General features: G+C 43.5%; 1 protein-coding gene across 1 annotated transcript; it reads left to right on the top strand.

Annotated features, from left to right (window-relative positions):
- Positions 1-458: 458 nt before the first annotated feature.
- On the top strand, positions 459-2,417 carry TMEM229A (transmembrane protein 229A). The gene has a single exon (XM_075557709.1). It carries the CDS (start codon positions 459-461, stop codon positions 1,533-1,535), a length of 1,077 nt encoding a protein of 358 aa, XP_075413824.1. The 3' UTR covers positions 1,536-2,417.
- Positions 2,418-22,708: the final 20,291 nt, after the last annotated feature.

The following is a 22,708-nucleotide window of genomic DNA, read 5'->3' as shown; positions in this document are numbered from 1 at the left end:
GGCGGGGCCGAGCGCAGAGCCGGCCCCCTCCGGGGCTGAGCCCGCGGGCCCGGGGCAGGGGCGTCGCGCTCGCTCGCTCGCTGGCTTGCGCTGCCGGAGCTGCGGCACGGGCGGCGGGGTGGGCCGGGGGATGGGACTGGGAGCCGCCTCCGCCCCCCGCCCCGCAGCCCGGGCGCCGCCTCCCCTCCCCTGGCCGCGGCGCCCCTTAGGCCGCGCGGGGTGAGCGCCTCGCCCCGGACAGCAGAGGCGGGCGCGCGGGGCCGCGGCGGGGGGGACTCCCGGAGCCCGGCTGTCCCCGCGTCTCCAGAGCGCGCCGCTCGCTGCCACCGAGCCGCGGCGGGACGGAGCTCCCTGCGCGCCCCCTTCCCTCCCCCCACGGGGTCCGGCGGTGACCGGGACGGGGCGCGGAGCTCGGCGGCGGCGGCGGAGGGCTCGGGCGCCCGGCAGCCCCGGAGCCCATGGCGGGCAGCGAGGCGGCGGGCGACGGGCTGGCGCGGCGGCCGGGCGGCGAGGCGGCAGCGGCGGCGGCGGCGGCGGGCGGCGGGCGGCCGCTGTCCGCTGCTGAAGCGCCGGCCGCGGGCGCCGCGCTGCCCGCCTGGATGCGCCTCTACTTCTACGGGATGCACGGCGTCACCCTGGACGTGCTGGTGTCCTCGGCGCGGCGCTTCGCGCGCAGCGCCGACCTCCGCATGCTCGGCTTCTCCTCGCCCTACCGCTGCCTGCTGCACTCGCTCACCCACTTCGCGCTGGAGCAGGTCTACGTGCAGCGGCGCGGCCGCCCCAGCGCCTTCGTCTTCGATTTCCTGCTCTACCCCTCGGCCCACGTGGGCTTGCACACCCTGGCCGGCCAGGCGCTGCGGCTGAGCCTCGGCGGCGGCCCGGGGAGCGCGGCGGCGGCCGGGCCCGGCGCGCTGGACCTGGCGCTGCAGTACGTGCTGGCGCTCTACCACTGCCAGGTGTTCCTGAAGCGCTTCCTGCGCCTGCGGTACCGCCGGCGGGCCGCGCCCCCCACCCCGCCCGGCGCCCGGGCTCCGGAGACGCCCGCCGGCAGGCGGCCGAGACCCCGCGGGGCCAAGGGCGCCGGGGGAGCCCTCCCCCTGGGCCTGCCGGACCTGCCGCGCTTCCTCTTCTTCGGGATGCATGGCTTTCTGGATGAGATCTTCTTCACCTTCTTCTTCAACGTGCTGGGCCAGGGGGACGGGGCGGCCAGCGGGCACACGTCGCTCTGGTCCTTCCTGATATACGGTAGCTGCAGCTTCGTGGTGGAGAAGCTCTGCTTCCACCTGCACCACAGCCGCGGCTGGGGCACCTGGAAGCGCCTGCCCCTCTACCTGCTCTTCATCTACACGTGGGAGCTGGCCTGGGGCCTGGCGCTCCGCACGTGCGGGGCTTGCTCCTGGGACTATTCGCACTACCCGCTCAACTTCATGGGCCTTATCACGCTGATGTATCTGCCCGGTTGGATATTCCTGAGCTTCTACCAGGACCTACTTTTCAACGTGTTGTGGCGGGTGCAGTACCTACCAACTAACTGACAGCAACACCAGGAAAGCCAGGAAGGAAGGAAGCCCTGGATTCCCACGCGGGAATACCACTTATTTTTACACACTTAAGACGAAATGGTTTGGGGTTTTCTTTTGAGACTTCATTTTTAAACGCTTTGCTAAATTCTCCAACCTGTTTCACTCGACTCTAGGTTTTCTGACTCTTTGCAACCTATGCATAATGAAATACATGGGCATACTCCTCAAGACACAACTCACGGAACTTAATGCGTCCATGTTTTAAAACTCTGACGAACAAACCCAGACAGGACAACCGTTACACCTTAACGTTGGGAAGTGACAGAGACAGCTTCCAAACCCTGCTGAGTGAGGGCCTTGTTCCAACGAGAGACCATTGGGTTTTTTCACAGGATTGGGGAACCCTTCTAATTAAGGGACTTGCTTGTTTTCTTTTTAATCCGATTTCATTTTAATTCCTCGCCACATCTACCAAGATTGCCGAAACCCGGTGTCGTGCACTCCTGAATACAGTGCACTACTAGTTCTTAAAGTGCCTCTGTCTAGTACACAAGTGGGGTGAGGGGTGAGATAAAAACAAAACACGAAAACTGGCAGATGCGAAAACACCGTCTATGAAGTTGTTTTTAAATAAGAAAGCTTTCCTAGCAACTCAGACACGTAACACTGTGCTCAGCTATTTGACTTCCAGCCTGGGGGGGAAAGAGAGAGAGAGAGAGACTACTTCCCAAAGTCGTTTGCCTTAAATACTCTGTGTGTTAAAAGTTGACCAGAGCCTGCGTTTATCTGGTTTATCTGCCTGTAACTTGTCGGTACTGTGCAATAACGTAAAATGTTTACCTTCCTGACGCAAGAGCCAAGAGAATGAGACCACCTTCAATAATGTTCTAACCCCAGGACCCTTTTCTACAAGGGAGCTGCCAGAAGTAGGAACCAATGCCTTGGAATAAAATGAACTTGAACGTTCACCCCAGTTGTATGAGTCCTGCTTGCTTTTTGTTGAGTGCAGGCTCGTGTTTTCCAGCTTCTTTGGGCTGGCTCACTAGAAACCAGCAGCTTGAATCAGGCCGGATGTGGTCACATACATTTAGTCCCTGATGGCTTTTTGATGAGTCATTATTGTTGCCTGGACGTTCCGAATCAAAACGAGATGAGGTCAAGCATTTGAAGTAACCCTGCCTACCTAATTAATTAATAATGTACTCTAAAGCTGCTTGCTGGTTTTATTATGGAGACTTGATGAGTAGCGCTGAATAGGGCTCAGCCAGAGGTGACTAATTTCCTTCTCAGTTTTCATTACAAAGATAATTAGAAAAAACAAAGTATGTTTAAATTTATAGTTTCCGATTCGAATCAGCAGCCTGCTTATGCAGTAAAAAAGGATTGTTATTGTATGTATGTGTGGGTATTAGAAGTTTCCGGGTTGCCTAGAAATTAGGTTTTAAGACTTAAGTCAGGCAGAGTTCTAAAGTGTTATATTATTTTCATTCACTCCTGGAAGTTGTGAGTTCAAAAATGAGTAATGTTATTTAATCCAGATGCCTTGCGAGTACAGTGGTTAAGCCCTTCGCTGCTGCTAACTAAAAGGTCAGAGGTTCAAATCTACCGGTTGCTCCCAAGGAGAACGATGTGGTGACATGCTTGCATAGAAATTTATAGTTTGGGAGCCTTGTGTGGACCATTTGGAGTCTATGTGTCAGAGTTAACTCAAGTGATATAGTCAACTTCACTTGGACAATGTATCAGGTCAAACTCATCTGAGTTGATCAAAGTAAGCTAGATGCTTGAAAAGAGCTGCACTTACAAAAAGTCGTAAGAACACTTGGTCACAGGCAAAAGATTTCTGAGAACCCTAGGAGGAATGTGAATGGCCACTAGCCTCGGGGAGGCAGAGACCAGACAAAATACTGGTAGTTCAAATGTGACTGGTGTGTCTGAGATCAGCAGGCACCACTCACATCTCCCTCTCCCTGGGATCTGTAACCCAGTCAGGCCTGTCAAATCCCGGCTAGATGTGCATGATGACAGTAAAGCTCCTTACACGCTGTTCCTCGGCCCTCTTTACCTGCTCACCTGCGTTCTCAGGGACAGAAAGCACGCAGGAAGTCAGAAATCATTTTTTATGCTGTTCATGCCTTTCTTTTTCCTGTAACTCGCTGTCATCCGGTCACGTCTAAAACATAGCAACTCTACGCAGGGTGTATCCAAGGCTGTCCATCTTTTATGAGAGCAGATAGCCTCATTTTATTCATGAGGAGTGGCTTGTGAGTTTGAACTGCTGACTTTGCAGCCCAATGCTTGCTTACCTGACAGCCTCACCAGGGCACCTTTAAAAAGTCAAATAAAACAAACTCACTGCCAACGAGTTGATCCCCTACTCAGGCAACCGTGTAGGACAGGTTAGACGTTCCCTATGAGTTTCTAAGATGATAACTCTTTATGGAAGTAGAAAGCCTTGCCTTTTTCTCTGAGAAGCAACTAGTTGTTTTGAACTGCTGACCTTGCAGTTAGCAGCCCAACTTGTAACCACTATCCATAGGGCTCCTTTACTCTTGTGATTAGGTACCATCAAGTTGGTTCTGACTCCTTGTGGCCCCATGTACAATAGAACAACACTGCCCATAATGTGCCCTCCTCAATTGTTCTTGTCTGAGCACATTGATGCAGCCACTGTGTCAGTCCATCCTACCTAAAAAGATCAAAGTTTTCACTCTTGAAATGCCTTCAAGAAACAATTGTGAGTGCCCATGATTTAGGGAACCCCAGTGACACTGTTGGTTTAGTGTTGGATTGCTAACTTGTGCAGTTCAAACCAACCATTGGCCCCTCAGGAGAAGTAGATTATCTGCCCCCCCCCATAACGATTTGCACCCTTCGAAACCCTGTGGAGCTGTTCTACTCCATCCACCCCATAGGGTCACTATGAGTCATAATTAACTCCCCAGCTGCAGGCTTTGGGTAATCACCACTGTCTCTGTCAGATAAAGTAGCTGTCCTTGTGAGGCTCATGTTGGATGTCGTGATGTTTTTAGATTAGACCCTTTTGCAAGGCTCCTGTATGAGGAGGAGGCAATGAGAGGCAGTTGTGGAAGCTTGGAGGGTGCTCATCAGGTATTCTGCCTGAAGAGTCATCTGTCCATCAGCTCGGTAATGAAGCCCCAGGAAGGTCCTGTGCCAGTTCCACAAAGAGCTAGGTCTCAAACGCACAGGAAGGATGGCCCTGTCTACTAGGAGGCTCGCTGCCTGAGAGCTTCTCACCCTGCATTTACTCACTGCTTACCGAAGTCACATGTCGGCAACTTGGAGCCTGCAGGAAAAACGCAGGAAAAGGAACCATCCGATCATTCCATTGTATTATTCATTAGTAGAGCAGATACTAAAAGGATAAGCTGACATAAGCAATAGTTTAATAGTTAATATTTAATTAGCACTTACCACATACCAAGAACTGCTCTAAGGGGTGTGTGTGTGTGTGTGTGTGTGTGTGTGTGTGTGTGTGTGTGTGTGTGTGTGTGTGTGTTGGGCTGCTAACCACAAGGTCAGCAGTTCAAAACCACTAGCCACCCATCTACCCCCCCACCCCCTGGAGAAATAAGGGGCTTTTTTATTTCTGAAAAGATTTACATTCACAGAAACCCAGAGGGGTGGTTCTATTCTGTCCTCTGGGCCACTCTGAGTTGGAATCAGTTCGATGGCAATGAGTTTGCTTTGGGGGGATAAATACACTCCTGATGGTGTAATGGCTGAGCTCTTGTCTGCAACCCAAAGTTAGAATCTGCAGTTAGAATACACCAGGGGCTCCATGAGACAACGGACCAGACAATCAACTCCTATAAGATCAGAGTCAAAGAACTGGCCGACGGGGCAGGTCTAATCGTTCTACAGGGTAGCTATGAGTCAGGAGCAACAAAACTGCACACAGCAGCCATACAGAAGGGCGAGTCAAAAGTATTCCTACTTACATTATCGTTAGTACCTAGCATGGTTATTCCAGACAAAATCTGTTTTAACACAAGTCAATGGTGGGTGGGTGGCTTTGAGCAAGTTCTCACAGTCATATACTTGGCTTAAACTCACTTGGGTGCCTTCAAAAGAACAATGGAAACATTCGCTTCTAGGGAACCTGCAAATGAAGGCAGAGAGGTCAACTCAGAAGCCTATGGTGACTGCTTTGGGAATCCCAAGGGAGACATCCCGGTAGATTTTTCTGAAGGACACGGACTGCTTGTGCGGATTTATGAGGAAGACTTTTTCAAAAATCGAACCCTCTGATGTGAGTGAGGAGGTTTCTATGAATTTGTTGCAATACTTTTTGACTTGCTTTCTTGTATATCTTAAGTGGATGGACAGTGTATGTATGTATGTTTTATGCATGTGTGTGCACATATCTTCGCTTAAACTTCCCAATAATTCTCATTTTCCAGATGAGGAAGTTGAAAGCCCAAATCGGTTAAGTAACTACTTAAAAGTCTCACCCTGTGAGAGAATTCGGATTTTCCTGCAAGTACTCAGGACACCAGGGTCTGTTTTGACAGTGATGTGTTGGGTCTTGGTCTACAATGATTGGGATTTTCTATGTAATTCGCCTGTCTGTATTGCTCACCTTTCTCCCAGCACTACAGATGGAAGGGTAGCTGTATAAAAGCCAGGTGCCAGTGGCAAAATCAGAACTTTGCCTTGCTTCCCATCCCAGGGTAAATAACGAGGGAGCCAATGCCAGGATGTATAACTGACAACCGGCCCGATTCAAGGTCCCCAGAGGAGAGATTTTCCTTTGCAAACAGTCCCTGAAATGGAGCTTCCTGTCTGAAGTCGGATAATCCTGAGTATCAGAAAAAAAATGCTAGAAATGAAAGATGCTTCATATCACCAGCTAAGGGAAAGTGCATACACTTGTTGCTACAGATTTAATACAGTATATAGAACGAACATCATTGTAAGTGCCAAACGGGGAGAAACTTAAAACTTTCCCAGAAATATTCTGAGTCACACTAAATGTCAGAGACAGGGAATTCCGTAAGAAGAAGCACGCTGAAAAACAGTAACAAAAGTAGTTCTTTACCCTTGTTTAATTTACACATCACTGAAATTTCTCATTAGGAATGCTATAAGGGACAACTCCATTCTACCTGGGCTCTGAATCTGAAGAGAAATGTGAAGACACTGTTGTTGACATTGACTACAAAGTCTCCAGCCATGCTGGCAGTCCATTTCATTGTTCAATGAGCTTAACAATGAACTTAATATTTGATAGTGACTATTTCAACTCAACAAAACACATCTTAGAAGAACGTTCCTGTTTCTAATCAAGTGGCTTACCCCTTTGGGGTAAAAATAAATGTAATTTGTATCTGTTAGCATGACAGACCTGATTCAGACCAGAAGATAAAGAAAGCTTTTGGTAGACCTGCCTGGGCTTTTTTCTACTCTCAAAATATGTTAAAAAAAAAATCAATATACTTGGAAAGGAAGCTAAACTCATAATAGGGACTTGGAGTGATGAATAAGTTATTGTATTGTGTTATCTAAAGCATTTTTAATAAAATCAATTTTGCTTATATTAAAAGGCACTAAAAACCCTTTACATTTTAAATTAACCTTAAATACATTATCTTTAAAGGAGCCCTTTCGATGAACTGTGATACACATGGGGCTGCTAACCAAAGGTCCGTATTTCAAGTCCACCATCTACTCTGAAGGGGAAAGATGAGGTTGTCTGCTCCCATCAAGAGTTACAATCTCAGAAACTTTATACAGGGCCCTTATGGGTTGGAATCGTCAAATAACAATGGATTTTTGTGGTGCAGTGGCTACATGTTGAGCTAAGATCCGTATTAGTCAGCAGTTCAAAACTCCAAGCAACTCTTCAGGAGGATGGGCTTTCTACTCCCATAAACCGCTCCAGGCTTAGAACCCAATGGGGGTCGCTGTGAGTCAGCATTGATTCCCTAGCAATGAGTTCAGAAGGCCCAGAGCTGTCTTGGTGGCATTGTCATTACAAGCGGGGCTGTCAACTGCTAGGTCAGCACTCTGAAACCACCAGCAGCTGCCAGAGAAAGGGTTTTCTACTTCCCCAAAGAATTCGTTTCAGACACTCACAGGAACAGTACTACCCCATCCTCTAAGATCACTGTGAATCAGCTTCCTCTTGAGTGTGTGGAGCCTCGCTCCTTTACTGAGGGAACATGGGAAGAAATGGCATGGTTCCTCTGGGCCCTACATCAAGCACGTGCTTGGTTTGTGCTGAGAGGTCCTATTCTGTCATATTGTCAGTTTTTTGGTTTTGCTTCATTCTGTCTTTCTCTTCTATGTCTTGGTACCAGGGGAACCAACCCAAACAGCAGTCATGTGTGTGGATTTGCAGTCACTGGAAATGGCCTCATTCAAGTTTCTGAGTTTGAGGCACAGAGGCAATGACTTCTGGCCACTCATGACCAGCCACCCAGACCAAATTAGCCTGTACCATGAAAAATAATTATTTTTTCATTTCAAACACTCCTTACAGAACTGACCAAGCAAACTATCAGACAGTTGCCACAAAAACTTCGAATCAAAACTCACTGCCATGAGTCAATTCCAACGTTGTAGTTGTGGTTGTTGGATATTGTCAAGTAGATTCTGACTCACAGCAACCTTGCATTCACATAGAGAACACTTAACGTTCACATGTCCTCTCTTTAAAGTGTAGGTATATTGGCAAATAATTTAGCCACTTGGTCATGTCAAGAAGAGCTGCGCAATCATCACCACAATTTCAGAAGGTGTTCTTCCTATACTCATTTTTGTTACCTCCGCATCTGCCAATCACCTCCCCTGTCATACCCCCAGCGACTTGTTAAACCACTACCTGTCTCTATAGATTAAACTATTCCGGATTCCATCTACAGAAAATCATCCGGCACACAAACAGGAAGCAAACAAATAAAACAGAGGGAAAACATCAACTAACAAGGAAGTGAAAAATATTCAATACAGAAACAACTTACAAAATGAATCAAATGAGAGATCAATGATAAAGTGCTACATTTTAAAACAATTATATCTGCCATAATCGACTTCACGACACTCTGTGTCTGATAGCAGCTCCTTACAACTATGGACTATAGTCAGAGGACATGAACCAGAGACTTAATCCATGTATCAGATGCTTCTGACTTGCCAGGACCCTACGTACAGAAGAAGAAAACACCGCCTCAATCTGCGCCATTCTCACATCATTCTTACATTTAGCCCTTTAATGCAACTATTGTGTCAATCCACTTCAACAGGGGCCTTCCCCCTCTTTTCTTATGAGCCCCCCTACTTTATCAGGAGCCCTGGTAGAGCCATGGTTACTCATTGCACAGCAAACTGAAAGATCAGCATTTCAAAAACACCTTCTGCTCCTGTAGAAAAAGACAACGGTTGCTACGCCCTGTAAAGAGTCACAGTCTCAGAAACTCACAGGGGGCAGTTCTATCCTGTCCAATAGGGTCACTCTGAGTCAGCATGGACTTGGTGACAATGAGTTGGATTTTCAAGGTTCCACTTAACCAAAAATGATATCCTTTGCCATGAACTGAGCTCTCCTGCTAGCAAGTCCAAAGTATATGAGACTAAGTCTCACCATCCTAGACTCTAAGGAGCATTCTGTCTCTGCTTCTTCCAAGACAGATCTGTTTACTCTTTTGGCAGTCCACGGTACTTTCAATATTCTTTGCCAACACCATAGTTCAAGTATATCCATTTTTCTTTGTTCTTTGTTATTCAATGTTCAACTTTCACATGGATATGAGGCAACAGAAAACACTATAGCTTGGAGCAGGTACACTTTAGTCCTCAAAGTAACATCTTTTCTTTTCAACACTTTAAAGAGGTCTTGTGTAGTAAATATGCCTAATGCAATGCATTGTTTGATGGCTTGGCTGCATATCACAGGTTGTTAATAAGTCTTTCCCCAATCCTGATACCACATTCTTCATATTAACCACCTTCTCTGATTATTTGCTTAGTACACAGATTGAATATATATGGTAAGAGGATACAACCCTGAGGCACACCTTCCTTAATTTTAGACCATGCAGTACTCTCTTGTTCTGGCTGCACACCTGCCTCTTGATCCATGCACAGGTTTCTACCTGAGCGCAGTAAAGTGTGCTTGAATTCCCATCTCTCTCTCTCTCTCTCTCTCTCTCTCTCTCTCTCTCTCTCTCTCCCTTTCTCTCTCTCTAACTCTTTCTTATGATCCCACAATCAAATGCCCTAGTAGAGTTAATGAAGCCCAGGTAAACATCTTTCTGGTGTTCTGGCTTTCATACAGGGTCCATCTGATTTCAACAATGATATCCATTATTTCATGTAGACTGCACCTTTGGCAAACTCCTAAGTGTAGACTGCACCTTTGGCAGATCCCTATAAATGTACTGCTGCAACCTTTGTTGGATGATTTTTAACAAAGTTTTACTTGCATGTGATATCATGCTATGTGATGTAAATAACATGTGCATTCTGTTGGGTTGCCTTTCTTTGGAAGAGGTACACATATGGATCTCTTCCTGTCACTTGACCAACTGGTTGGCTCCCAGCAATTTATGGTCTCTTCCACATTTGACCCCTTGCCAAATTTTAGCTGCTTCTCTTGAGCTATTCCCATAATCTCTTCCCAAAGATATAGTCAAAATCCCATGTGTGTAAAAGTCATTTTGTGTTGTTGAAAAAGATATTTGTGATGAAATCTTGCAAAATTCTGCCATGTGATCTTCCACGTTATTTCTATCATCAAGACCATATTTTTCAACTACTGTTCCTTCCACGTTGTTTCCAACTTTTGCATTCTTTTTTTAGTTTTAAAGTTTTGAATACTTTCTTTGAAATTTTAATCATATTCCACAATCATCCTTAGCACAAAAATGGAAAATATATATTTAAAGTATTAGCAGCCCTCTCGAAGATCTGTAATCACTTTATCAACTGGAGTGTCTGTTCTAGTTTTTTCTTTGTTATTGTTGTTTTTATTAGATGCTCTTGCGTTGGTCCTGACCCTTTTTAAAAATCTTTTTTATTAGGGGCTCATACAACTCTTAACACAATACATACATACATCAATTATGTAAAGCACATTTGTACATTCATTGCCCTCATTATTCTCAAACCATTTGCTCTCCACTTAAGCCCCTGGCATGAGCTCCTCATTTTTCTCAATCCTTCTCCACTCACCTCTCCCTCAAGAACCCCTGATAATTTATAAATTATTATGTTGTTAACATTCCAAGCTACTGTAGGAACCTTAACCCAACCTCTGCAGTGATCTCCCTGGCCAAGGAAATTCCTCCCACCATTTTCAGTGTTGTACACCAAACATGGGAGGATAGAGTGGTAATCTAATTCCACAGTGAAATTAGATGTAGGCAGTTCAGAGAAGCATTCCTACAAGTCTCCCAGAGAGAGCCAGTGCTCTTCGACTCCCTGGAGAATGGCACCTGGCTCCTCTAAAACAATGCAACACAAACAGCCATCAGCCCAACCGACCTCAACGAAAAAACAGGAGAAAAAAAGACAATAGCAGAAAATGTCCTGAGCATAACAACATGCATATAAGAAGCAGACATTGAGCTGCCACAGAAAGAAACTTTCAAAATGCTAATTGGAATCATACAGGATATGAGGGAAACAATACAAAAAAAGGATGAAATTATAGAGGAAATAAAGCCCAAACACCAAAGGGAAATACAAGAGTTTATCGAGGAGATAACAAAACCAGTAGCAGATACACAGACCTTGAGAATCTACTGGAGGAAGGAGAGAACCTCACGAGTGATTTGGAGGAGAGCCAAGCAGACTTTAGCAAGCGTGAGCAAAAATCTAATAAGATCATCAAGAAACTAAAGAAAACCTAAGTGCTACGTCTGATGCTATAAAAAGAAATTACATTAGAATTATTGGATTGCTGGAAGAAGACACAACAAAGAAGTCATCTGCAACAATAGTGAGAGAATTCTTGGAGGAAAATTTCCCTAACTTAATGAATGACAACCAGATAACCATTCATGAGGCTGAAAGAACACCACCTAGGCTGAATCCCAAGAAGTCACCAAGAAAGGTAATAGTTAAACTATCCAACTTGAGAGAAAGGAGAAAATCATGAGAGCAGCTAGGGAAAAACAAACAATCACATATAAAGTTTCCCAAATAAGAACATGCTCAGACCTATCAGCAGAAACTATGAAGAAGAGGAGAGAGTGGAGTAACATATTCCAAAAAATTGAAGGGAAATAATGTGAACCCCAGAATACTCCACCCAGCCAAATTATCGAACAAGATAAAAGTAAGAGTCTTCCAGACAAGGAAAAACTCAAAGAGTATGTTAAAATAAACCCAGCCCTAAAAAAGATCCTTGCCGATCCAGTATGGGCAGAAGAACAACACTCACCAAGCATAAATAAGAGACAGCCACATAGAACAACCTCACCCAGATGGCAACAAAGAGAAAACAGACCCCAAGATAGCATTGGCTTAAAGATGGAAAGAAGTTAAGAATGATACACACACACACATGCACAATACACTAATAAAAAAGATATATAGGAAAACAAAAGGTATAAGATGACACCAGAGAGTCCACAGATGGAGATAATAACTCTGAATATCAATGGCTTGAACTCAGGATTTAAAAGACAGTCTGGAAGACTGACTTAGAAAACACGATCCATCAATCTGCTGCCTACAGGAGACACATCTTAAGACAACAGACAAAAATAGGCTGAGAATGAAAGGTTGGAGAAAGGCATACCAAACAAACAACAATTAAAAAAAAACAGGGGTTGTAATCCCAATCTTGGATAAAATTGACCTCAAAACGCAAACTATAAAAAGAGATAAGGAGGAACACTATATAATGCTCAAGAGAACGGTATACAAAGAACCACTAAGCATTGTAAACATATATTCCCTGAATGAGAGACCCATTTGATATGTCAACCAAACACTCCAAAAGATCTAAAAAGAAATCACAACCTCAAGAATTATATTGGGTGACTTTAATACACCGCTCTTTGAGAAAGATAGATAACAGGGAAAGAAACTCAACACGGAGGCTAGAGATCTAAATACTACAATTAGGCAATTTGACCTGATAGATATTACAGAGCTTTTCATCCAAATACAAAAAAATTCTCATTGTTTTCAAGTCCATATGGCACATATTCGAAGATAAACCACATCCTGGGGCATAAGGTGAATCTACATAAATTTAAGCACATTGATACCTTACAGACCTCTCTCTGACCACTGTGACATAAGGCTGGCAATCAACAAAAGGAAGACGAAGAAAACAAGAGCAAACAATTAGAGGATGAATAACTCTCTATTGCAAAAGGAGTGTGTACTGGCACAGATCAGAGATGAAATTAGGAAATTTCTAGAAACCAATGAGAATGAGAAAACGATGTACCAAGACTTATGGGACACAGCAAAGGCAATTATCAGAGGTAGTTTCATAGCAATACATTCACACCTGAAAATAGAAGAGAGACTCATGATTGATATGTTGGCACAAAATTTACAACAACTAGAGCAGAGTCACCAGGACAATCCCACTAATAGCAAAAGAAAATAAATAATAAAATTCAGGGCTGAGATTCAGGAGAGGGAAAATAAGAGAACTATGGAAAATATTAATGCTGCTAAAAGTTAGTTCTTTGAAAGGATAAACGGAATCAACAGGCCGCTGGCAAACTTAACCAAAGAAAGGAGGGAACAAATTTCAATTGCATGTATGAGGGATGAAAGAGGGGACATTACAACTGACCCTAATGAAATCAAAAGAATAATTATACAGTACTACAAAGGATTGTACTCCAATGAATTCAACAACTTGGACGACATGGACAAATTCTTAGGAAAAACATCCCTCCCTAGACTATTCTCAAAGCACATCAAGAATCTCAACAGACCCGTAGCTACAGAAGAAATAGACAAGGTTATCAAGGGATTACCAAAAATAAATCCCCAGGACCAGATGGCTTCACTGGAGAATTCTACCAAGCATTTAGGGAAGAACTAACACCAATTCTACACAAACTCTTCCAAAACATAGAAAAAGATGTCAAACTCCCAAACTCCTTGTATGAAGCTAGTATAACTCTGATACCAAAACTGGGTGAGAATCCCACAAGAATCGAGAACTAGAGATCAATATCCCTAATGAACACCAATGCAAAAATCCTTACCGAACTACTGGCCAATAGAATACAAAAATATATAAAACAAATAATTCACCATCAACAAGCAGGGTTCATACCAGGGATTCAGGTATGGTTCAACATAAGAAAGACCATTAGCATCATTTGTCACATTGACATGAAAAACTTTAAGAACCACATGATAATATCGATAGATGCAGAAAAAGCATTCGACAACATCCAACACCAATTCCTGTTTAAGACCCTTGAGAAGCTTGGAATGGAAGGAAAATTACTTAAGACAATGCAAGCTACATATGAAAAACAAACAGCCAACATGGTAGTCAATGGAGAAAAGACGAACACAATCCCACTGACAATGGGGACCAGATCCTTGTCCCTACCCTTATTTAACATCAGACTGGAGGTTTTAGCTAACAGCATAAGGCAAAGAAAAGACATCAAAGGTATTTGTCTGGGGAAGGAGGAGTAGAAACTATTGATATTTGCAGGTTATATGATTTTATTTATAGAAAATCCCCAAAGCTCCACAAGGACAGTACTGGAAGCAATAGAGGAGTTTGGCAGAATGGCAGGATACAAGTTCAACAACAGAAATCCATCGGACTGCTATACACATTGGATAAGACAACAGAAGAGGAGATCAAAATGGTGGTACCCTTCACAATAGCCAAGCACAATCTGAAATGTCTAGGAATATATATACCTGACTAAAAGAACAAAAGATCTATATGAGGAAAACTAGAGAACACTATTACAAGAAACCAAGAGTGACCTCAACAATTGGGAAAATATCCCATGCTCATGGATTGGAAGACTCAATTTAGTCAAGATATCAGTTCTGCCAAAGGTGATATATAAGTTTAATGCAATCCTGATACAATTACCATCATCTTTCTTCAAAGAAATGGAAAAACTGATTACCAACTTCATATGGAGAGGGAAGAAACCCAGAATTAGCAGAGAACTTCTCAAAAAGAAGGACACAGTGGGAGGGCTTGCTTTACCTAATTTTAACACATATTATACAGCCACAGTTGTTAAAATCACATGGTATTTGTACAATGACAGATACTCAGACCAATGGAAAAGAACTGAAAACCCAGAAATAAAATCATCAGCATACAGACAACTGATCTTTGATGATAAGGGCCCCAAAAATATCCAATGGGAAGCAGATGCCCTCTTTAACAAGTGGTGCTGGAAAAAATGGATATCTACCTACAGAAAAATGAAAAAAAGACCCTTATCTCACTCTATGAACAAGAATAAACTCAAGGTGGATCACAGACCTTGAAGTTAAACCCCAAACTATCAGGGCCATCAATGAGGGAATTGGAACCAACTTGAGAATTTTGGCACAGGGAATACACAGGCTATCAGACATAGGGAAGGACACAAATACAGAGGTGGCACAAATTGACAAATGGGATATACTGAAGATAAAACAGCTGTGTACATCGAAAGAATTCACCAAGAGAGTAATAAGAGAGTTCACGGTCTGGGAAAACATCTTTAGCAATGACACATCAGACAAAGGCCTTATTACTAAAATCTACAATATTCTGCTAGCTTCCAAAAAGAAAAAAAAACGAATTGCCCTTGAGGAGGTGGGCAAAGGAACTGAACAGAAGTTTCACAGGGGCAGAAATCCAAATGGCCAATAAACATATAAGGAAATGTTCCCGATCTTTAGCCATTAGAGAAATGCAAATTAAAACAATAATGAGATACCACCTAACACCCTCAAAGATTGTACAATTCAAAAAATCAGAAAGCATCGAGTTTTGGAGGGGCTGTGGGGAGGCAGGAACTCTCATCCACTGCTGGTGGACCTGTAAGTATGTACAACCACTATGGAAATCAATCTGGCGATACCTAAAACAGATGAAAATCGAGCTACCATATGACCTAGCAATCCCCCTGCTGGGCATATACCCAGAAGAGGCAAGAAACAAACCATGGCCAGACATCTGTGCTCCAATATTCAGTGCGGCACAATTCACAATTGCAAGGAGTTGGAAACAACGTGAATTCGCATCAACTGGCGAGTGGATTAAAAAACTGTGGCACATACATAAAATGGAGTACTATGCGTCACTAAAAAGCAGTTGACAAACGCATGAAGCACATCGCTGCATAGGAAGAACTAGAGGAATCAGACTGCATCTTTTTCATTCTAATCCCCAATAATTATCAATGCATCTGGATTACATGTTTGATCAATTTCAGACTGAAGACACTGGTAAAATTCTTCAATATCTGCATCACTAGCTTTAATGGTTGATGCATAAATCTGAATAGTAGTTGTTATTGAATTAATCTCCTCATATGGGGGTAGACATTATCCTTTTATGAACAGCACTGTACTTCCAGATAGATTGTGAAATGTCCTTTTTGATGACGACGACAATGCCACTCCTTTTGATCGTGTCACTCTCAACAGAGTAAAAAGTATGGTTTTTATATTCTAAATAGTCAATGCCGGTGCATTTCAGCTCACTAACAAGAACATCAATCTTATGTGTTCCATGTAATTTTTTTTTACAAACTCCGGGTCTTTGCACATTTTATTATAATCCATGTAATTTTTTAATGATGTTCCATTTTACTAGAATCGTCCTTTGTACATTCCAAGTTCTGATTGTTGATTGATGTGTACAGCTGCTCCTTTGAGGTTGGCGTTGTGCCCCATCAGCAAATGAAGGTGTTGCAGGCTTTCCTCCCACAGGTTTATCCTGTCCGCCTCATACAATTGAGCATACTTTGAGGAAAGAGTTCTTGCTCAGTCTTAGTTAGAGTACCTTCTAACCTGGGGGGCTCAGTGATTGGCACTATCTCTGACAATGTTCTGCTTCTATTCACTAGGGCTACTTTTTCTTTTTAATAAATGACAATGCTTTTATGCTATACATTGGGTTTTCAGTGGCTAATCCCTCTGAAGTGATTAACCTACTCCGTCTACATAGTCTGTTCTTAGTCTGAAAGCTTTGCTGAAATCTGTTCACTTTGGGGAACTCTGTTGGTATTTGAAATACCAGTGACATAGCGTTCAGCCCCACACAAGCCAGTACAGCAGGACAGACTGGCAGATTAGTGGCGGTAATCCATGTGGGGACCTTGAAAATGGATTTGGATTTGGGGTTGCCACTGTCATCCACAGCCTTCTATAAAATGGGTATTCCGAATTTAAAGTCCGATATCATTCCCAATGTAGTATTCGGATTTTATCATTTAGAATCTTTAGATCACACAAGTTGGTGTACTTCTTCCATGTAGTCTTATTTGATGCCTCACTTAGATGGCTCCTTGTTTTAAAAGAAGCCTTTAATACCTCAGGCAGTATTTTTTAACTGATAGTCAGATACCACCTAGCTTCTTCCCCACATTTTGCTATAGCACCCATGTGTTCAGTGTCACTATACTTCTTAATAATTCTATTACAATCTAAAAGTCACATGGATTAACTTTACCATATTTGGGAAAAAAACAAGCAAATATGCCTTTAATGTGATTAAAGGACCCCCTGGGAGACAATAATAAAGTGCCTGGTTGCTGATCAAAAGATCAGTCACTCCAACTCATGTGCTATTCCAAGGGAGAAATAGATGGCAGTCTGTTTTTGCATGTCCTTTTCCCCTAGCAGTTTTATTGGCATATAATTCACACAACATACAATTCAACAATTCAACCACATCAAAGAGAGTTGTATAGTAATCTCCACAATCGGTTTTGAAACATTTTTTCACTCCTTTATTCATTGCTATCAGCTCTCCATTACTCCCCCCCCACCAACCACCCCTACCATGCCCCAAGGAACCATGAATCCAGTTACTGTCTCTAAAGATTTACCTATCGTATGTTTCATATTTAACATTAAACACAGAAACTAGGAAAAATTTTTAAAAGTAGATCAGATTAAAACCTCAAATGTAAAGAAAGCAGAAAGCACTAAAAACTAAAACAAATTTAAATGGATCAAATGGACAGTTGGCAATTGATAGATGCTTCTTGATTCTCAGCATTGTGTGTTCTGGTGGCTTTTTGCATGTAATCAACTTTTAAATAGAGAAATGAGTATACAACTCAAAATTAGTAAAATATTTTAAGTTTCTAGGAGTGGTCAGCCAAAACCATACCCAATGTTATTGACCTTTTTAGGGCTTATCAGCAACCTCTATGTTCAAGATTTCCAAGACTATACATTTTTATGGGAGTAGACAGTCTCATTTTCCTCTTGTGTAGCAACTGGTGGGTTTCAACTACTGGTCTTGCAACTAGCAGCCCAAGGACTAGTCCATAGCACCATGGTTGATAAATGAATCTGATTCACCCCAAGTATTATCAGTAGATCAAAGCATCTTAACCATAGGCAGATGAGCATAAGGGAAGTATTAAGAAGAGCTCATTCATTCATCTGTTCCTCAAGTCTTTATTGTGTACTGTGTGCTTATAGTTAAATAGCACATGGAACACAGAATACAGCTTTTAAAATTAAAATGTGAGCCTTATGGATAAGTGCTGCCTGGAGAAGGAGCAGAGACCTCCTCTTCCCACTGGACTGAAGGGTGAGGTAGGAAAGTCCCTCCAGAGGGTTAGGACCATCCTTGTCCTGGAAACAAGAGTATCAGAGCATTGAGCAGTTCGATGTCTAACCCAATTCTGCATTAAGAAAATAGTGGGGGGATGGGTTAAGAGCTAACACCAGAGAGGTAGGAAAGGGGCAGCTTGTGGATCCTTTTGAGCTCCTTAGAGTTTGGGGTCCATTTTTTTATAAGGGTGTTGACAAGATAGGCAGTTTAAGCAGGCCAGTAGCAGATTGGTTGGCCATTTAAAAAAACTACTATAGAGAAAGGATCACTGAGAAAACCATATTCACTACCTCAAGTTGATTCTGATTCAGAAACCCTGTAGGACAGGGTACAACTGCCTCCAGGGATTTCCAGAACTGTGACCCTTTATGGGATCAGACAGCCTCATCTTTCTTCTGCAGAGTGTCTGGTCATGTTGAACTGATGACCCTTGCAGTTAGCAGCCTCATCTGCAACCCACTATGCCACCAGGTCTCCTAAGAGAACGGATCTAAAAGGACAAAATTGACCCTGGACAAAGCTCAGTTAGAATTCTGCTAGAGAGAGAGAGAGAGAGAGAGAGAGAGAGAAGAGAGAACTGAATGTGGCCTGGCCAAGTCTGAAAAATACATAGGGAGCTAGAAGACAATAGAACCTGTGTGAATTGGGGAGCAGGAGTTCGTGCATGCCTCCCACTTCCAGGCTTGGGATACTCCGTTGATAGCAGTGTACTGGTTTCCTGAGGTTGCTATGGCAAGTCACCACAAACTGGATGGTTTGCAACTAGGTTACAACAACTTCTCACTGTTCTGGAGGTTCAAGATACTACTTTCGGGTGTCACGGGTCCATGAACTCTCTCTGGAGACTCTTCTGCGGGAAGATCTTTCTTTAGTGCTTCCAGCGTCTCGGGGCTGTAGGAAGTTTAATTCTAATGTCTGCATCCCACTTCACATGACATTCTTACCTGTCTTTCCACCTGTCTTTTCTCTCTTCTTATGAAGTCACCAGCCATATTGTCTTGGGAACACTCTACTCTAATGGGACCTTATGTGAATTAAACTATTTCTATCTGCAATGACCCTATTTCCAAACATGGTCACCTATCTAAATAGCAGGATTAGAACTGTCAACCTATCTTTGGGAGGGGGAATTGGGGAAGGGTCACAATTTACTCTATAACCGAAGTTTGTAACAACAATTACAATATGATTTGGATGTAAAAGTCAACTCACAAACTAATTGCCGCCAAGTTGATTTCTACTTCTATCAACAGTATAGGACATTGTGGAATTGCCCCTAGGGCTTCCTGAGAGTATAACCTTTTATGGGATTAGAAAGCCTCATCTTTCTCTCTTAGAGGTGCAGGTGGTTTTGAACTGCTGACCTTGAGTTTAGCAACCCAACGTGCAACCAGAGCTCTTTTGTAAAAGCAGCAGGTTCAATTTTATACATGAATCCAGCAGCTGGGAATGGCCAATAGACCAGCAGATATGCCAGGTTTGGTGGCAAAGAGAACTGTCTGGGAGGAAATTGTAAGAGTATTTCAAAATTTAATCTTGGAAGAAAAAAAATAAGCTCCTCTCCCTCTCTCTCTCTCTCTCTCTCTCTCTCTCTCTCTCTCTCTCTCTCTCTCTCTCACACACACACACACACACACACACACACACACACACACATACACACACACACACGCGCGCGCGCAAACATTTCCTCATACCAGCTCCCACTCTGAATCATTCAGAGGTCACCTGCCTTATGGGGAAATCACTGTTGTTTTAGATGGATGATAAGCAGGAAAAATGTAATCAGTATTTAATTTTTCACTTCCAAAATAAAAATAAACAGAGCATGGATATATAGATTGAGGGCTTATTGTGTATCAAGCAAGTGTTACTTCTGTGCTTGAAATGCATCAACTCATTTAATCTTCACAATTCTAAGTTTTTACTTTATTTTTACATATGAGGGAAGTAAGGCACCAAAATAGCCCAAATCCAATTGGCTCAAAAAACAGGAGAGCACCCTAAAAGTTGTTACAGTTTGTGCCAAAATAAAAGATTATACCGACCCTATACTTCCTCATCTACACAGAGAAGGAGAGGCAGAGAATGACCGGGGAGGGGGCTTATCAAGAAGCTAAAATCAGAGAGCAGGAGCGTAAGATGTGGATCACAGGAGAAGGAAGAAAGGTGCCTGGAGGGGAGTAAGGACATAGCATCTGGAGACTTCCAAGTATCATAACCGATCAGCAGCAGGAAGCAATTAGCCACACCCCAAGATGTAACTCAATCCAATCTCTCCTATGCCTTGGTCTAAAACCTCAGCCTCTCAGCAGTACCTAGGTGAGTTTATTGAAAGGAGGGTGGGAGGGTGGAAGGGTGGGTAGGGAGAAGGAGAATGTCTGGCAAAATTGTGACAAGTTTGACTTGAGAAAATGCCACAACACTGTAAAACATGTGTTTAAAAAGTTTGACTTTAAAGCAGAGGAGAATGATTACCCTGGAGCTAATATGGCTGTGGAGTCTAGACAGGATTTTCACACTCTAAATTGGGAACTATGTGAGTCTACTGATACTGAAGGGAAGGAAGGAAGCAGTGTAGAAGTTGGAGATACCAAAGAAGGATGTCATGCCTCAGAATTGAAGCATGATTAGAAATAGATGATTATTTCTAATCTTATTGAAAGTTCACCACGTGTGCTCTAAGTGTGGAATGTATTCACTCATGTAAGTCTCACAGGAGCTGATGATGTTGATGTTGGGGGGCGTTGAGTCAGTGCTAGCTCAAGGTGAGCCTGTGTACAATAAAACATGGATTGGTCCTTTGCTGCTCTCAAAATTTTTTTCTTTGAGTCCATTGTTACGGTTTCTAAATAAACAAAGTTTTCACTGCTCGTTAGTCGATATCAACTCCTACAGGAGTAGAAAGGCCCTCAGAGCAGCCGCTCATTTTGAATTGCCGACCATGCAGATCTAGCCCAACTGGTCCCCACTATGCCACCAGAGCTCCTCGTGCTGCAGGCATCCTGTCAATTTATCTCATTGAGGGTCTTCCTCTTTTATATTAATCTATATCCCGAAGCTTGGTATCCTTCTCCTGGGATTGATTCATCCTGACTCTAAGAGGCATTCTGACTGTGCTTCTGAGACAGATATGTTCATTTCCTGGCAGAGTATTAGAGATGGTATATTCTGTATTCTTTGCCAAAATTTATTCAAACACATCAACTCTTCTCTAGTCTTCCTGCCCAGCTCTAACATGCCTATGAGGCCTTTGAAAATCACACAGTGCAGAGGGTACCAGATGGTGTCCAGGGAGAATCTACCATTGGGTGCTCCTGCTGTTGGATAGGAAAATTAAGAGGTAATGAAGCCAATAGTGGGAGGCAGGGTGCCAGAAATAGAGTTCAAGTGTACTAACGTCTGTGGATCAGGCCTCTCCCCGTGCGATTTTCTCCCATGGAGTGATTCGAGGGCTGACTAAAATGCTCTAACTTCACCACATCTGCCTGAGGGCTCCACTAATCCCTCACCAGCTCCAGCAGGATGGCGTCCACCACAACTTCCTGCACCCATGATCTGACACCCATAGCATACAGTAGTTTCCCCAAACTGCTGTCTACATGTGATCGTAACTTTGGGCTTGCGGAGAGCCTATGAGAACTAGCCACAGGGCTCACACTAGAGGTCTCCTCTCCAAAACCTTCTCCACTTCTGGGGCTTTGCATCTCCTTTCCCCAGCCAAGAACAGAGCAACTGCACCAGTCATCCCATTTCCCCCTCTGCTCAGCTCCCTGCCTACCAGCGTGGGTAACAACAGATAATTAGATGCCACTTTGCTGTAATTGGAAAGCTTCTAGTATATTCACCTTTGGTAGAGTATAGATCCCTGGAGCACAGCCCGTGGAACTGTGCAGGAGGAAGCCGGGATGACATAGGAGGGTAGCGGGGCAATTCAGATGGAGTGGGACCCAACCCACTCAGCTAATCTGGTCTTCCTTCCCTGGGGAACAGAACAACACAGCCCTGACACCAGGGCACCATATAAGCCATAGATAGATAGATAGATAGATAGATAGATAGATAGATAGATAGATAGATAGATAGATAGATAGACAGACACAGATATCTCCACTTAAAAAATGCACAGCCCACATTGAGTTAACATAACAAAATAGGGAAGGCCTTCAACCATCCAGCCAGCATCACCTGAGAGGGTCATCCAACCCACCCTCCAAACAACAGCAAGGACTAGGGTGAAAATCAACCAAAGAACAATTAAGGAAGCAAGGCAAAAAATTGGAGGATGAATAACTCTCTACTGCAAAGTGAGTGGATACCGGTCCTGATCAGAGATGAAATTAGGAAGTTTTTAAAAAACAACGAGAATGAGAATACGATGTACCAAATCCTTTGGGACACAGTGAAAGCAGTT

The sequence above is a fragment of the Tenrec ecaudatus genome, chromosome 9, assembly GCF_050624435.1.
Source record: "Tenrec ecaudatus isolate mTenEca1 chromosome 9, mTenEca1.hap1, whole genome shotgun sequence".
In the NCBI taxonomy this organism is placed as follows: Eukaryota; Metazoa; Chordata; class Mammalia; order Afrosoricida; family Tenrecidae; genus Tenrec; species Tenrec ecaudatus.
Note: the sequence above shows the minus strand (reverse complement) of the source record. Positions and strands in the feature narration are given on the sequence as shown.